We start from the raw sequence: 16,475 nt of genomic DNA on the forward strand, positions 1-16,475 counted from the left end.
TTGCAGTGTGGCCACCTGCCCTGGCATGCCAGCAGGGCCTGGCGTACTCAGTGACAGGTTGCCCGTTACTGCCCAGAGCAGCCCTGGCAGCTTGGAAAGCAGTGTTCCATGGCAGTGACACCAACCCTCGTCCGGGTCCCTCAGGGTACCCGGAGGGCTGAGTGGCTACATTTGTTTCCTGGGGCTGCTGTGACGAGTGACCACACACTGGGTGGCTTAAGACAGCACACATTTATTCTTATGGTTCTGAAGGCCAGAGCCCTGGCCTCAGTCTAACTGGGCTAGGATCAAGGGGCCCGCAGGGCCGTGCTCCCTCGGAGGCTGGAGAGGAGAGTCTGTCCTTTGGCTCCCCCCTCCTCCCAGAGCTGCAGCCCCTCCAGGTGTCACGTTTCCTTCTGCGTGGCCTGGATTGTGTCCCCAGATCCACGTTGCAGCCCATCCAGCCCCCAGGGTGATGGTGTTTGTGATGGCTGGATGAGGTCGTGAGGGAGGGGCCCCCGTGACGGGAGTGGAGTCCTTGTAAGAACAAGAGGCCAGAGCTGACTCACTCTCTACACGATGTCACCGCGCAAGGCCACACGAGGACACGGTGAGAGGCGCCACCTGCGAGCCAGGAAGCACCCTGACCTTGGACGTCCAGCCTCCAGGGAATACATGAGAGAAACACCTGTTGTTTGAGCTGCGCAGCCTGTGGTGTTTTGTTGTGGCACCAGAGCCAAGCAAGACCCTCTTCTGTCTCTGCTCGGCGCCCGCCGCCCCCGCGAGGACCCTGTGATTACGATTAGGGCTCCCTGGACCTGCCAGGACCGTCTCCCGCCTCGACATCACCAGCTTAACCACACCTGCAGAGTCCTTTTTGCAGGTGACGTCACATGCTCACAAGGTCTGGAGACGAGGATGTGGACATCCGTGGGGGCCATCGTTTAGCTGGTCACAGCAGGGAACACGGCCCTAGGTGGACTCGTGCACACAAGGCCCGGACTTGACCTTGACCACGACCAGTTGGCAGAAGCCTCTTACCCATCGTCCTCACTGACTCCTCACAAGCTCGCGAGCCAGATGGAGAAACAGAGGGTCAGCCAAGTTCAGAGGCCACCGGCCAGCCAGTCGGAGTGGACAGGCCTGAGGGGAGGGACAGGCCCGGGAGGCAGGGCCCTCTGGCTGGGGAGAGAAGCGGGTGGGACATCAGAGCTGCCCTTGCCCACCCACAGTTCGGGGCTCCCTTCTGCACACGCCCCATTGCCGGCGGGGCCGCGTGGTTTCACAGTGTCGAGACCAGATGGGCGTCGTTGGAGGCCTGAAGCGATGTGGGTCTCAGGCCAGCGCCCCAGCCCCACCCCTCCGGTCCCCGGGGTGGGGTCTTCCTGGGGCGTCGGCCCAGGTGACTCAGCTTCAGGCAGGGCTTCATGGGCATCTGGGTGGCTGTCGCAGCCCCTGGTGGGGTTTGTGCCCCTGGGTTCGAGGTGGGGCAGTGTGGGCTCGGGGTGTGCAGAGCTCAGTTGTGAAACATGCCCCCTCTGTGCCTGTGGGCGTCACCTGTGAGCTCTGCCTCTTGGGGCTCCTGACGCGGCCTGTGGGCAGTGCGGAGGTGAGCGTGGAATCACCTCGAAACCGCAGCTGTGCCCGTGAGGGTCACTGTACCGGGGAGACGTGGCTGTGCAGGACTCGGGCTGCCTCACCACGTGGGTGCGCCTGGGCCTCGGGCGTCTGCCACCAGATGGCGCCACGATGACGCTGCAGGAACGAAAGCCAGGGAGGGGCGCGGCGTGCCCTGCCCCCAGCCCCAGCGTGGCTGCTCTATTTGCCCGAGCGCAGGTCTGGCTTCTGCCTATATGGGTGTGTCATCTCTACTCTGTTTGCGTTAAATAATGTAGCTTGACCTTTTCCCTTGGCATTTTTAAAATTGTCACACGTCATTAAAAGTATTTATAAATATTATTCCAGTGGCTGTGTGATATTTCATTGCACTTACTTGCCCGTGTCTATAAGGATGTTGGATGTTAAGTTGGTTTGAAAGTGTGTTACACAGTTTGTTCACCTGTGAAGAACATCTTTGGAAAAGTCACTGCGTTTCTAAGATGTGTTCCTGCGTGAGGGACGTGGGTTTCACCAAAGGGTTGGATCCAGCAGGTTTGGCCCAAGACCTGGTGCCTGTTGAGATGTCTGATCAGTGCCAGGCCACCTGCCTTTGGGTGAGGCATCTGGGACAGTCCCCCACCCATCTGGAGCTCCAGAATTTTCCACTTCCTGCAGGTCCCTGGCTGTCACTCCTTGAAGAGCTGGAGACTGAAGTCTGTGGGAAATGGCTTGGGGTTATCTGTCTTGCGGGGATGGTCTCTCCACTTGAGTGGGGGGCGTGGCACTGGTTCTGCAGCCCAGTATTTTATACGTTGACCCTGGTTTCCTTTGTCTGGGTTCTGACTGATGCTCCTTGGCCACGAGGGACCCCAGGCCGAGTTTCTCCTTGTTCTGTGCTTCTCACTCCCCTCTGCATCCTGGTCCCTCTGCAAGCAGTTAGCCCTGTGTTGGCGGTGTCGACACTGCTTACTGACATGGCAGCTTGCTGCGCAGAGGGTTGGGGTTTGAGCTGTGCAAGGGCCCCACCATCTGGGAGCGTCCCTGTTGCGATGGGGACGGTGGCCTGTGCTTGGTGGGAACAGCAGCTCTTGCTTCTGGGCTCCCTGGGCGCAGGGCGCCAGGCGGGGGGTCCTCTCGTTCATGCCCCATCAACCCTCCGAGCCAGTCACTGCCCCAAGCCCTGGGAAGGGGGAGCCCAGGTCTCGGCTGGTGAGGGGCACGGGCACCACGTGGGCCTAGCCACCCCCGGCCTCTGTGCTCTCAGGCCGGGTCCCCCCAGCTTCAGTCTGCACAGGAGACTTGTCCCACCAAGGACAAGTGAAATACGGTCATTTCAGTGTCGTTAGGCCGCGGTACCCATCCCGGCAGCGGTGCTGATGTGCTCTCTGCCCCCAGGTGTGCATAGTGCAGAAGCGGGACACGGAGAAGATGTACGCAATGAAGTACATGAACAAGCAGCAGTGCATTGAGCGGGATGAGGTCCGCAATGTGTTCCGGGAGCTGGAGATCCTGCAGGAGATCGAGCACATCTTCCTGGTGAACCTCTGGTGAGCTGGCGGGGTGGAGCCCTTCTCCTGCCCTGGGCGCCCTCCCCCTCCCCCCTCCCTTCTCTCCCCCCTCACCTCCCAGTGCCCCAGGGCCAGCACCGTCCAGGTGTCCACACCCACACACACGCACACACACATGGCACTAACGCAGGGCTTCCTGGCCTGCAGGGATGCCTGTGACACACGAAGTTTCCGGCACTGAAGTCAGGGAGGGGGAGTTTTAGCACCTAACTCTGAGTTTCCTCCGCAAACTGGGCACCAAGACCAGCTGGGGGGTGGGGGAGCCTGCAGTGAGATCAACCCCTTCCGCTCTCCCTGGAGTCCTGCGAGCCCCTAGAATGAGAACAGTATGGCTTCTGGTGGGAAGAGAGAGGAACATGACATGAAAAATTAATTCTTTGTAACTTTACTCTTGAGAGAGCCAGTTGATTATCTGAGAGCTCACAGAAGAGATTACAAAGTAGACGGAGGTCCTTAAACCGTTGTTTTCCTACTGCCACCATCTTCATCATCTCATCACTGTCTTCTTCTTTATCACGTTCATCCCCATCACCATCCTCAACATCACCACCGTCATCACCATCACCACCATCACCGCCACCATCTTCACCATAATCACCACCACCACCATCACCAATATCACCATCACCACTGTCATCACCATCGCCATGACCACCATCACCATCATCATCACCATCACCACCATCACCATTGTCATCACCACCATCACCACCACCACCATCTTCACCATCATCACCATCACTATCACCATCATCACTATCACTGCCATCACCATCACCACCATCGCCATCACCGCCATCACCATTATCATCACCATCACCACCACCATCACCGCCATCACCATCATCACGATCACCACCACCATCACCATCACCGCCATCACCATCATCATCACCATCTTCACCATCATCACCACTATCACCATCACCACCATCATCACCATCGCCATGACCACCATCACCATCACCACCATCACCAACACCATCATCATCACCAACACCATCACCACTGTCACCACCATCACCGCCACCACCATCATCACCACCATCACCGCCATCACCATCATCACCTCCATCACCATCATCACCATCGCCATCACCATCATCACCACCACCATCATCACCGCCATCACCATCATCACCACCACTCTCATCACCACCACCACCACCATCACCACCACCACCACCACCACAGTCACCACAGCTGCCGGCTGTTAGAAGCTGGTCCCTTGCCCAGCCCTACATGAGCATTTCTCCTCACTGTCTCAATTTCTTCTTTAACAACCCTCCAAGGCAGATATCTTTATCCCCTTTTTGGAGAAGAGGAAACCAGGGCAGCAGGAAAATGGCCCAGAGACAGTGCTGTGTTCCACTGTCCATCAGTCAGTCATGGGCATCTCTGTCCCAGCTGGGCACCTCCCATGGGGACAGGCCTCTCTGTCTTTCCCGAGGGCTCTGGCTCCAGGTGGCTCCTGAGCAGGGGTGGAGTCAGCACCTTGGGCAGGGCCCCTCTCCTGGGAGTGCCTGGTGGGGGGTGGCCTTGGGGCCAGGGCCCTTATGGGGGGACTCGTCAGGTGTGGCAGGAGCTGTGACTCTGCCCCCCCAGCCGTGCGCATGCCAGGTCCTCCCACGGTGCCCACAGGTACTCCTTCCAGGACGAGGAGGACATGTTCATGGTGGTGGACCTGCTGCCGGGGGGAGACCTGCGCTACCACCTGCAGCAGAACGTGCAGTTCTCCGAGGACACCGTGCGGCTGTACGTCTGTGAAATGGCCCTGGCCCTCGACTACCTGCGCGGTCAGCACATCATCCACAGGTGTGTGCACACCTGACGGGGCGGGGGGCCTGCGGGTGCCGCCCTCCAGCGGGACCCGGATGGGCTCCTGTGTGCTCTGCCCTGCCCTGACTCGCAGACCTGCCCCCAGGTGTGGCACCGGGCCCGTCAGTGCCTGGCTCCGAGGCCAGCCCCATGGCTGCACATATGATGGCCACCTGGGGTGGGTCCTGTCTGAGCAGCCCCAGCTGAGGCCGGGCACAGATGGCTGGTGGCCTTCATGGGGTGGGGAGGGGGGCTTCACCTGGTCTGTTCAACTGCAGGATCCCTGCCTCCGCCCAGCAGGTGCCCTTGTGCCCATCTGCCATGTCTTTGGCAAATTCAAACTAATTTTAACATTTTAACATTCAAACTAATTTTAACATCTGAAGGCAGATGAAATGAGGAAGGTAAAGCTGCATCCACAGGACAAAACACAAAATCCCATGTGGTATAAAGTGAAATAGACATGATTTCTGCGTTTCTGCCTGTGGGATTCTGTCATCTGGTCATGGTGCAGGCACCGAACATTTACTGAGTGCCGAGAGGTTGGGAGGGCAAGGCCTGAGGCCGGCTGGTGGAGCCACAGACCCCCAGCTGACAATTCTGCGCAGCCCCGGGGCTCTGGGAGAGGGCCCCGCCTCGGGGATCCAGGCGAGGGGGTTCTGCTTTCATCCTCTGGGGGCTTCGGTGCCCCTCGACGTCCAGTGCTGGGCATTCTCCCCGCCGTCCGGCCTCAGGAGGTGAAGGGCTGGGTTCACCCAGCTCTGCCAGGGTGCTGCCGGGTGGGGAGGGGATCTTAGGACCTGGCTCGTGGGAACCCCCAGCCCTGCCAGGAGCTTTGGACTCATCTCCCTGCTTCCTGCTCTTTCTGCAGAGACGTGAAGCCCGATAACATCCTCCTGGATGAGCGAGGTGAGCCCAGGCGTGTGAGCCCGAAGCCGCGAGGGTGTGCGCCCCTGCCCGCAGGACACGTCCCCTTGGGACAGGCGTGCTGTCCTCTCTCCTCACAGGACACGCACACCTGACCGACTTCAACATCGCCACCATCATAAAGGATGGCGAGAGGGCGACCGCGCTGGCCGGGACCAAGCCGTACATGGGTGAGCCTCGCCCCTCCCGGCCCGCGCCCCCCCGCCAGCCTGCCGGCCGGTCTCCTCCCCTGGCCTGTGGCTGGTGCGGTCGGGTCACTAGCCTACAGGCACAGCCTCAGGGGAGTCAGGCTGCTAAGAACAGCCAGGCTTGATCCATGCAGAAGAATCTGAGTGATGGGCGTGTATTGTGGGTCTGATAATGAGACAGCCCACCGTCCTCGTCAGGCTGTGGGGCCTGGACTTGAACCAGGCGGTCAGTGGGGAAGGATGGACGGACTGACCACTGAGGGCAGCTTCCTAGTCTGGCTCTGGTGGCAGCTTGGTCTCTGGGCCTGCGGTCACGGGCCCTGCGGTCACCGGGGCTGGGGTCACGGGCCCTGCGGTCACCGGGGCTGGGGTCACGGGCCCTGCGGTCACTGGGGCTGGGGTCACGGGCCCTGCGGTCAGGGATGCTCAGCCGCTCCTTCCCTCCCTGGAAAGCTCCGGAGATCTTCCAGTCTTTTGTGAGCGGTGGGACCGGCTACTCCTTCGAGGTAGACTGGTGGTCGGTGGGGGTGATGGCCTACGAACTGCTGCGTGGATGGGTACGGAGCTCCTGCGGCCCGCGGGCTCAGTCCCCAGACCCCGAGCTAACTGCGTCCCCCCAGGGTGGCCCCAGCTCCCAAAGGGGTGAGGCTGCCCCCACCCCCAGGTGCTCAGGGCGGTCCGTGCTCTCCGTCAGCGAGGCTGCACGCTGGAGGGGGCTGGGGGCAGGCAGAGAACCGTCCAGCAGGGCTGCCCCCTCAGGACTTTCCGTGAGGCTTGTGTGCGGGTGGGCCCCTGTGCTCTCCCCGCAGCTGCCACGGCCCGGCCAGCGCTGGAGCCCCGGAGGCTGGGGGCCTCGTCAGGTCGCCACCTGCCCTTCCCACCTCCTCATCGGGGCCTCCGAGGCACTGTGCCCTGGAGAAGGCCCTAAGCAAGGCAGCCCCCTCTGCCCTCTGCAGCTGGCCCACCAGGCCCAGGCCCCCTGGGGGTGCTCTGCGTCCTTCCCAGCCCATTGGCAGCCTCTCGGGTCGCCTCCCCGGCTGCACTGCAGGCTGGGCCTCCTGGGCTCTCCCCTGGGCCTGCACCGGGGGCTGGGGGCAGGTAGGGCGCGCCTCGGGTGGCCCTGGGTTCGGGGAGGCGCCTGCCGCAGCTCTGCCTCTGATGCCCAGAGGCCCTACGACATCCACTCGGGCAACGCCGCGGAGTCCCTGGTGCAGCTGTTCAGCACCGTGAGCGTCCAGTATGTGCCCACCTGGTCCAAGGAGATGGTGGCCCTGCTGCGGAAGGTGAGCCCCTCCCGGCCCTGCCTGGAGCGCAGGCCCGGCCGGACACGTGGGGCTCGACGGGCACCCTGTCCCGAGGGCGGGCAGCCTGGAGGCCCTGGTCCGGGGAAGGCATCTGGCTCGTGCCTTCCGCGTCTTGTGTCCCTCTCCGGCCGCGCTTCCAGCCTGGCCCGGCCTCCCGCTCCTTGTCCTGCTGTACGAGCTCGGCCCACGTGAGCACCGGTGCAGCTGAATTTAATCCTCGCGACCTGGTTGCGCCTCACAGATGCCCAGACTCAGGGCAGGTCACCCCATCGTGTGTGTTGGAGGGAGGGTGTGCGGGGCTGAGTGCCGGGGCCGCCCTGCTCTGGTCCCCTCCGCCCCGGTCCTCCTGCTGGACATGGGGAGCCACTGGCCTGGCCAGCCCCCCACGGGGAGCAAGCAGAGAAAACCCCACTCGGAGAGCCGCCCCTCAAGCACACTGCTGCGTCGAAGCTGGGTCAGGACGGGTGAGGGAGGGCGTGCTGGACATTGGTGGCCCAGCCCACCCCCAGCTCCTGTCTCCCGGCCCCGGGGTCCTGCTGGGCAGGTCCTGGCCCCTGCCCGGAGACCTCTGGCCCTGGAAGTGTAGCCAAGCAGCTAGAGGCCCTCCCCCAGCCCCCGAGAGGGGCTCTTAACACAGCCTTCGCCCCGCGCAGCTGTGCCCACACCAGCCAGGTGGCTCACAAGGTGGGACCTCGGCCGCCAGAGGCCCAGGTGGGGAGCGAGGAGAAGGCTGGGGAGGCCTGGGACTGGGCCTCTGGTGTTTCCCCCGGGCAAGGCGATGGCTGTGACGCTGGCCATGCGCGCGCGGCTGCCCTGGGGCCTCCTGGGGCCGTGACGCTCGTCATCCTGTCGGGCTCCAAGCGGGAGGGCAGCTAGCCAGCCTGCAGCCGCTGCCTGCTGGTGGGCCCAGGGAGACCTGCACCGGGGCCGGTGAGAGCCGGGCAGACCTGGGCCCCCGGCTGACCGGGGCCTTGTTCCAGCTGCTCACCGTGAGCCCCAGGCACCGCGTGTCCAGCCTGCGGGACGTGCAGGCGGCCCCCGCGCTGGCCGACGTGCCGTGGACCGAGCTGAGTGAGAAGAAGGTGGAGCCCGGCTTCGTGCCCAACGTAAGCCCGCAGGCCCGGGGTGGACGGGGCGGGCGAGGGTGTCCACGTGCCGGGCTCAGCGCCGTCCTCCACAGAAAGGCCGCCTGCACTGCGACCCCACCTTCGAGCTGGAGGAGATGATCCTGGAGTCGCGGCCGCTGCACAAGAAGAAGAAGCGTCTGGCCAAGAACAGGTCGCGGGACAGCAGCAGGGACAGCTCCCAGTCGGTGAGCGCGGGGCCCCGGCGCCCAGCCCGGCCGCTGCTGCTGGCCCTGCGCTCCCTCCTCCGCAGGGGGGGCTCCGGCCGTCGCGGTGTGAGGGTGCCTTCTGCCTCACCCAGCTCTGGCGTGGCTGCGTAGGGCCAGGCTCTGCCCCCGCGGTCACGGGGCCATCTGTGCGCGTGCGTGTGCGCGTGCTTATGTGCATGCGTGTGCGCGCATACGCATGAATGTGTGCGTGCGTGCGCGCATGTACATGCGTGTGTGCACGTAGCCTGCATGTGTGCGTGCGTGCATGCACGTACGTGTGAGTGCATGTGTGCGCGTGTGCACGTGTGCGTATATGTGTGTGTGTGCACATGTGTGTGGGTGTCTCTGCCTCCTCTTCGCACGAGGACACCAGTGACACTGGGTAGGACGCGTAGTGCAGGGTGACCTGCCCTTTACTTGACTGGTGGCATCTGCAGGGACGTTGTTTCACATTCCAAGGAAATGGGGCCAGGACCCCACCCTGGGGGACATGGTTTAACCTGTCACAGCCCCCGTCCTGCCCCAGGTCAGTTGCTCTTGGAAGTGGGGGGCGTTCCCGGGGAGCAGCGGATCCAGCCTGGACCCGTCCCCGGGGTATGGCCGGTGTTCACAACACAACTAGGGCTGCGGGTGTGGGTGGTGGTGGTCACAGTGGGGACACTGTATGCGCTCGGCAGTCCCCCAGCCCCCGGACCCGGCCAAGCCTGTGGGGATGCCCTGGGATGCAGCCTCTCACACCTGGGGGGCCCTGTGCTGCCCCCGGCCTGGGTCCTGGTCAGAGAGATGGGCGTCAGCCTCTTCTCCCTGCGGTGAGGGGCCAGGATGGGGTCTTCCCTGGAAGCCTCTATTTCTCAGTGAGAAGGTGGGTGGGCTCCCATCCCCTCCCCTGATGGCAGTCCCTGGCGCCGGCAGGGGCACTGCAGGTGTGGAGCTGTGCTTGATTTCCTGTTGGTCTGGCTTTGTTCTCGCTATCAGGGTGGGAGTGATGGCTTCGAGTTCTTTACATGGAAGAGTTGAAGTTACAGTCCTTATTTCTGTTTTTTATTATTGATCGATAAGAGTTATTTATTTACATATTCTGCACACAAGTGCCGTAGAGAGACGATTTGTAAAGATTTTCTTCTAGTCTGTGGGTTTTCTTTCTTTTTTTAAAAAAGTAAATTTATTAATTAATTTATTGACTTTTGGCTGCACTGGGTCTTCGTTGCTTAGCGTGGGCTTTCTCTAGTTGGGGCGAGCAGGGGCTACTCTTCGTTGCGGTGCGTGGGCTTCTCATTGCGGTGGCTTCTCGTTGCGGAGCACGGGCTGTAGGCGTGTGGGTTTCAGGAGTTGTGGCACGTGGGCTTGGTAGTTGTGGCACACGGGCTTAGTTGCTCCACGGCACGTGGGATCTTCCCAGACCAGGGCTCGAACCTGTGTCCCCTGCAGTGGCAGGCGGATTCTTAACCACCACGCCACCAGGGAAGTCCTGTGGGTTTTCTTTCTTCTGGTTGGCACCATCTGCAGCGGAAGTCTGGTTTTGATGAAGTCCCACGTATCTGTTTCTTCTTTGTTCATTCATGCTTTTGGTGTCGTTTCTAAGAAACCATTGCCTCACCTAAGATCACAAAGAGGTACTCCCGTGTTTTGTTCTAAGTGTTTTACAGTTTCTTCTCTCACATTTTGGGTCTAGGATCCACTTCGAGGTAGTTGTACAGATAGTGTCAGGTAGGGGTCCAGCCTGATTCTTTTGCATGTGCACATGCAGTCGTCCAAGTGCTGTTTGTTGAAAGAGCTATTCTTTCTTCCACTGAATTGCTTGGCATCATTTTCAAAAATTAATTGACCGTGGACGTAGGGGTTTATTTATGGACTCGCAGTTCTAGCCCACTGAGCTGTGTGTCTGTCCTGCTGGTGCCACACTGACTTGACAGTGAGAGCTCTCTGGTGAGTTTTGAGGTCAGGAAGTAAGTGTGAGTCCTCCAACCTGTTCTTTTCCAAGACAGTTCGGCTACTCTGGGTCCCTTGCATTTCCAGGGCATTCTGAGGGGTTTGGGAATTACATCTAAGTTGCTCAGCAGGTCATTTGTGACAAAGCTAGGGATTGGTGCCTGGTCCCCATGCCCAGGCCCCTTGTCACTCCCCAGCTTGGGTGACACCTGGGGTCAGACGCTGTGTGTATCAGCGTTGATAGGGCCCGTGGATGTCTACCCCGAGGACGTGTGCACGGATTGACTCAGGCAGGGCGCCCGGGACAACCGCTCATGCAGTCGGGGTCGGGGGGGCAGCAAGTCCGGGTTTCAGGAGGCAGAGTCCTCGGAGAGCAGCCTGGCCTTCAGGGACCTGAGTGCGGGCTACGCTCTGGGGAAGCGGCCTTTCCTGCGCCTGCACCCAGCAGTTGTCAGCGAAAGGCCCCAGAGGGATAGACATTTCCGTGGCCTCCCGACTCTGTGCGGCAAAGGGTCCAAAAGCCCACAGCAGGTCGCTGGACCACACGCATGCGCCATCGCAAGGAAAGGCGCCAGAGCCAGACGGGGTGCGCAGCGAAGCCACAGCTCCCTGCCGACAGCACAGCCCGTGGCTCGGGAAGGAGGGGTCCCCGGGGCACGCCACTGTCCACACCGTCCACCTCTAACTCTGCCCAGACCCTCCGAGCGGCTCCTTGGGCAGGAGCGTATCTTGTCCTTGGAGAACCTGGGTGAGATGAACCGCAGCCCCTCCCCCCGCCAGCCCCCAGGCCACGGACAACGTCTCTCCATCCCCCATCCCCACTCTAGTGCCTCCTCACCGTCAGATGGCACCTCTTTTGGTCTGCATGCATCAGGGGCTCACCTCCTGGCATGACCTCGGCCCTCGCCCCTGAGTGGCCCGAGTTTCTGGTCCAGAACTGGCTCCGGCCGGAGTTTGTGCACCTGTCCGTTTATCATCAGCACTGAGCCAGGGTTGATGGACCCGTTGTAAGTTGAACATATCATAAGTCAATATGCATTTACGATCCCTCACCTACCAAACATCATAGCTTAGTCCGGCCTGCCTTATACGTGCTTAGAACACTGGGCAAAATCATCTAACACAGAGTCTATTTTATAATAAAGTGTTGACTGTCTCATGTAAATGATCAAATGCTGTACTGAAAGTGAAAAGCAGAATGGCTGTCTGGGTCCAGAATGGTTGTTCGCCCTCGTGGTCGTGGGGCTGAGCGGGAGCTGCAGCCACTGCCCAGCATCACAGGGGAGGATCGGACCCCATGTCGCTAGCCGGGGAAAAGATCAAAGTTCAGAATTTGAAGCACGGTTTCTACTATCTGCATATCACTTTCACACCACTGTAAAGTCAAAAAGTCGTTTGCCGGACCACCATAACTGGGGACTGGCTTTATGGTGTGTTAGTCCTAGGTGAATGCAAAATACCAACCCTCTTTGCTGATGGGATCGGAAAGGATGCCTGTGTCCAGTCAGTGGCTGCACGCCACATACCAGCAGCTGTGTCGTCTGTTCTGGTAAAGAGTCCGCTTCAGGCTCAGCAGTGGCGCTCGGGCCACCACTAGGTTAAATCTGTCCCAGTTCCCCTCTCCTGCCACGAGCCGTCTGATCTTTGCAGGGCCAGGCTCGTGAATTAAATGGGAAAACAATGGAAGCAGCATCCTTGGATGCCCACAGATAAAGGCAAAGACTCAAAAGTCCCTCACATGGCATTTGTCACTGCTGTTCCACTCTGGATGTGGGTTTGTTTTTTATTTCTTATCTCAGCTGGTTTGTTGAGAGGGGGTAGAGTTTCAGGAGCTTTCACTGGGCTTTTCCATGATAATAGCTGTTACTCCACAGGTCAAGGTACTAATCTGAGAATTCTGCCAGATGCCGAACACGTCGGTCTCGGTTATGCATGCAGCAGCTGGGGGGCAGTAGCCACTGGGCGGGCTAAGATGGACGTGGGCCAGGTGTCAGCTCAGACCCTGTCTCCAACAGACCTCTAAACGGCTGGGCACTTCCCCTCTCCCGTGTGCAGACACGAGGGAAGTGGTCATAGATGCCTTTGGAAAGGGCTCAGGGTACGGCTGCCGTGTACGCTTGCTGTGCGTTAGCCCGGGCCTTCCCTACAGGGAGCTTGCCCCTCCTTCAGTCCACGGCTCTAGGTCTGAGAACCGAATTCGATCTGGAAACGAGAAGAAGAATTGTGACTTTCCGTCAAGGTGGCCGACGTCGGGCTTCTGTTCCTGCACCCCTGATCTTACTCTGTGTGTGTGCATGCGTGTGTGTGCGTGTGTGTGTTTGTGCGCGCGTGTGCGTTTGTGCGTGTGCGTGCGCGTGTGCACGTGTGTGCGTGCGTGTGCACGTGAGTGTGTGCGCGCGCGCGTGCGAGCACTGGCTGTGCGTCTCTGACCCCTGGGAGCGCCGCGATCTGTCGGACACCGTCCACCTCCCTGGGGGTCGGGGTGCCCCGCGTGCCACTCTAACCTGGAGGCCTGTTGCCGCAGCCCCGCCCCCCTCAGTGCGGCTGAGGAGGCGAGGTTACGGCTTCCACTGTTCTGGGCTCCGTCATCACCTCCGCTGGGGGCGCGGTCCTGGAGCAGAACCTCCTGAACAAGACACGCCACTGAGCGTCCCAGGGCACCGTGTCCCCCCGCAGCTCATTCCTTGTCATCTGGCTGGAAGGAGTGTCCTGCGGGCCCTCCAGAAGAACACGGTCATCTGCTGGGTCCGTGGGTCTTTATTCTTGAGTCTGTTGACGCACTCCAGCTGCCCAGTCCTCGGAGACGTTGACGCGCCACCCCCCGGCATTCTCCCGAGGCCGTTCTGAACCTGCCGGACTCTTCACCTGGGCCATCAGTTTTTCGCTGTTTCCACGTTGCAGTGTATTAGGACCCACACACGCCAGGGGCTCTTGCCAGGGAATCAGACCCAAGCCGTGGAAGGGCAGACTCTCCCTTGTCCAGCCACACAGCCCCACCCCAGGCCCGTCCTGCCGGTCTGTTGAGTAGCATCTTCCTTACCAGCAGGTTGAGCGCCTGCGCAGTTGCGAGGGGTGCACGTGACGAGGAGGGCAGGTGGGGCAGGGCTTGAGCGGGCGAGTGGTGTTCCGCCTGCTGTGGTCGCAGCTCTGCGTCGTCCGCAGGAGTTGGGGTAGGGGTGTCGCTCTGCTCCAGCGGGGAGAGGCCCTCCCGCGGGCCCGGGAGTGCAGGGGCGTAGGGTTGATGTGCCCACGCACATCCCCTCAGGCGGCCCCTCCCACGTCCCAGAGGCCCACTCCTTCCCTATCAGGGCCGCACATTTGATGCAGGAAGCTTCAAGGCTGTGAGTCCCGCGCTCTCTGAAGTTCCGCTGCTCGGGCATCTCAGCCTGGTCTCCAGCTCCCTGTTGGGGCCGCGGGACGGGGCGTCTCCACACTGCGGCTTGGGCCGCCGCTTGGCCGCCCCGAGTCCGTGGCTCGCTCACCCACAGGGCCAGGCGCGACCACCCAGACCCGCAGTCCCGGTGCGTCTCCTCCACCTGCACCCTCTCCCGAGGCGTACCTGAGGCGAGGGTCTTAGCGGTCGGGGCCTCACGCCCGCCAGGGACCTTCAACACTCCTTGCGTCTGGCCAGCGCGGGACCCAACTCCACAACCCCATCCTGAGAGTCTGCTTCTCGGGCCAGCTCCTGCCGGTGACCCTCTTAGTCAGGTTCCCCGGAATCAGACCCCCAGATGGGATTTGTGCACCAGGGTCAAGTGACCGGGAGGACCCGGTGCGGGGGGAGGGAGGGGAGGGCGCCGAGCCCGGTGTGGCTTCCGGCCGAGTCTGGCTCTGCACACACTGCAACCACCCTGAGACAGGGGGCCGGGCGTCCTTCTGTCTCTGGCTAAGGGTCACCTGGAGGTGCAAACTCCCATGCCCCCTGGCTGCCTAAACAGCCCAAAGGCAGGCTCCTCAAGAGAGGAGAAGGCCACGAGGAGAAGCGGACCAGGGGCGCCCAGGAGCTCACCTGAGGGATGCGAGGGGGCCTGGCGGGCTCCACCGCGCTCACTTTTGTGTCTGTCTGACTCACAGGAGAACGACCGTCTTCAGGACTGCCTCGACGCCATCCAGCAAGACTTCGTGATTTTCAACAGAGAAAAGTGAGTGTGCGCGTTGTGGGCCAGTAACGGGGCAGAAAGGACTTTGGGGAACTGGGCCTCGGTTTCCTTGGCCACTGCAGCTGCGTGGCAGCAGTGGGGCTGGGAAGCCTGACCCCTGTGCTCCTCGGGGACTCTGAGTGGTGGCCCTGGGGGAGAGGGTGGGAGGTCCCTGTTCAGGCTTCTGGGGGAAGGGCTCGTTGGCCACCTTCAGCCAATGGCCAGAATCTCCTGGGCAGACACTGGGTGGACTGCCCAGCTGAGGGCGGAGGACTTCCTGGGCGGCCCCTGCAGTCACATCGACTCCCACTCCTCACTCGGTTATTCAGGGACTGTGGGACAGAAAGGGCGGAGCTGGCTGGCAGGGAGATACGACAGGCCACAAACAGACATCCAAGACACCTGCCACAGTGGAGGGAGGCGGCCCAGTGCTGTGGGGCCCGAGAGGAGGAGGAGTGGGATGAGGGGCAGAGGACTTCCTGGAGGAGGAGGCTCTGAGCTCTGGCCTGGAAAGTGAGCAGGATTAGCTGGTGCTCTGTCCTGCCTCAGGGACCAGGACGACGTGTGGACACTGGCTTAGGACAGTGGCCATCATCCTGGAGGTCAAGGCCTGGGTAGTAATGGGACCCGGCCAGGCACTTTGTTCCAGAATTGCTGACCTGCAGAACTTGCGCCTAAACTAGGCCTCCTTTTAGCTTCTGGCTGGAAATAGGCTGAGACTCACCAGCCCTGCCGCTCCGAGACTGAGGGCCACGAACGGCCAGACAGAGGGTGCTGGGCTGGAACGCCCCGTGTGCCCGCACACCCTGTTGAGCCAGTGTGGCTGGAGGAGCTTCTGCCCAGGCAGAGATGCCCAGCATGTGTCCGTGTTCCTGCGGGACCCACTCCAGGAGTCCCTGGAAAGGCCCTGGGCCAGCGAGCAGCTGCCGGCGAGGCCGCATAAAGGCCCTCCCTGTGTCTCCCCCCAGGCTGAAGAGGAGCCAGGACCCCACGAGCGAGCCCCTGCCTGCCGCTGAGCCCGGGGAGGGCGCGGAGGCCTTGGCGGACGGCGAGGGGGCGCGCTCGGCCCTGCACGTTTGCGGCACCATCTGCCCCTCGGCCGGGAGCAGCTAGGTGGCCCCTGCCCACGGCGTCAGCTCAGGTCACGCTGGAGACTCGGGGCGTCCAGAGGGACCTGGTGGCGGGCGGAGGCCCAGCATCGACTTTCACACGGAGCGGCCCGGCGGGTCCAGGCCCAGGCCCAGGCCGGCGGCTCCCGCTGCACCCCGGCTGGAATTTCCTTGGACAGTCCGACAGCCGAGGCTGCCCTCCAGCTCTTGGTAGCGCGTGGTGACAAGAGGCTGTTGGTGTGGCCGAGAGCAGTGGGCGTGGAGGGCGGGGGCCACCTGGGCAATGGCGGAGGGAAGCATGTGGCCCACACGTGGGCTCTCCTGGCGGCCCCCCGACGGGCCGCGTGGTGGGACGGGTGCCCTGGTCTCCTGCCACCTGCTGTACATAGCCCACCTCGCCCGGCCCTGCCGCCTGGAGCCGGGGGGCGGCCCAGGGGCTGCTCGGCTCTTGTCCATCAAGGAGGGAGGGGTATGGGCGTGAAGAGTGTTTTATAGAGATACAGACCGTTCTGGTAATTTCTGCTGTGTTCCTGTATAGTTTCCACCTCTGAGAAAAACATGAGAACCACTTGGTGTCGGCTG

At 61.7% G+C, this 16,475-nt stretch overlaps 1 protein-coding gene across 5 annotated transcripts in view; it reads left to right on the forward strand.

Annotated features, from left to right (window-relative positions):
* The window catches only part of STK32C (serine/threonine kinase 32C), an 84,787-nt gene extending 68,318 nt beyond the window's left edge, over window positions 1-16,469 (forward strand). For 2 of the 5 annotated variants that reach the window (XM_082424289.1, XM_082424285.1), the window contains exons 3-11: window positions 2,974-3,125; window positions 4,788-4,961; window positions 5,836-5,873; window positions 5,972-6,061; window positions 6,533-7,362; window positions 8,364-8,489; window positions 8,564-8,695; window positions 14,720-14,787; window positions 15,753-16,469. In XM_082424289.1, coding sequence (XP_082280415.1) covers window positions 3,007-3,125; window positions 4,788-4,961; window positions 5,836-5,873; window positions 5,972-6,061; window positions 6,533-7,362; window positions 8,364-8,489; window positions 8,564-8,695; window positions 14,720-14,787; window positions 15,753-15,897 — 1,722 coding nt within the window. In that variant the 5' untranslated portion in view covers window positions 2,974-3,006 and the 3' untranslated portion in view covers window positions 15,898-16,469. Of the gene's footprint in view, window positions 1-2,973; window positions 3,126-4,787; window positions 4,962-5,835; window positions 5,874-5,971; window positions 6,062-6,532; window positions 7,363-8,363; window positions 8,490-8,563; window positions 8,696-14,719; window positions 14,788-15,752 lie in introns of those variants that run through there. The other 3 variants (XM_082424287.1, XM_082424288.1, XM_082424286.1) reach the window with 3 other exon arrangements.
* The last annotated feature ends 6 nt before the right edge of the window (window positions 16,470-16,475 follow it).

Source organism: Balaenoptera physalus, assembly GCF_965194825.1.
Source record: "Balaenoptera physalus genome assembly, chromosome: 14".
Classification (NCBI taxonomy): Eukaryota; Metazoa; Chordata; class Mammalia; order Artiodactyla; family Balaenopteridae; genus Balaenoptera; species Balaenoptera physalus.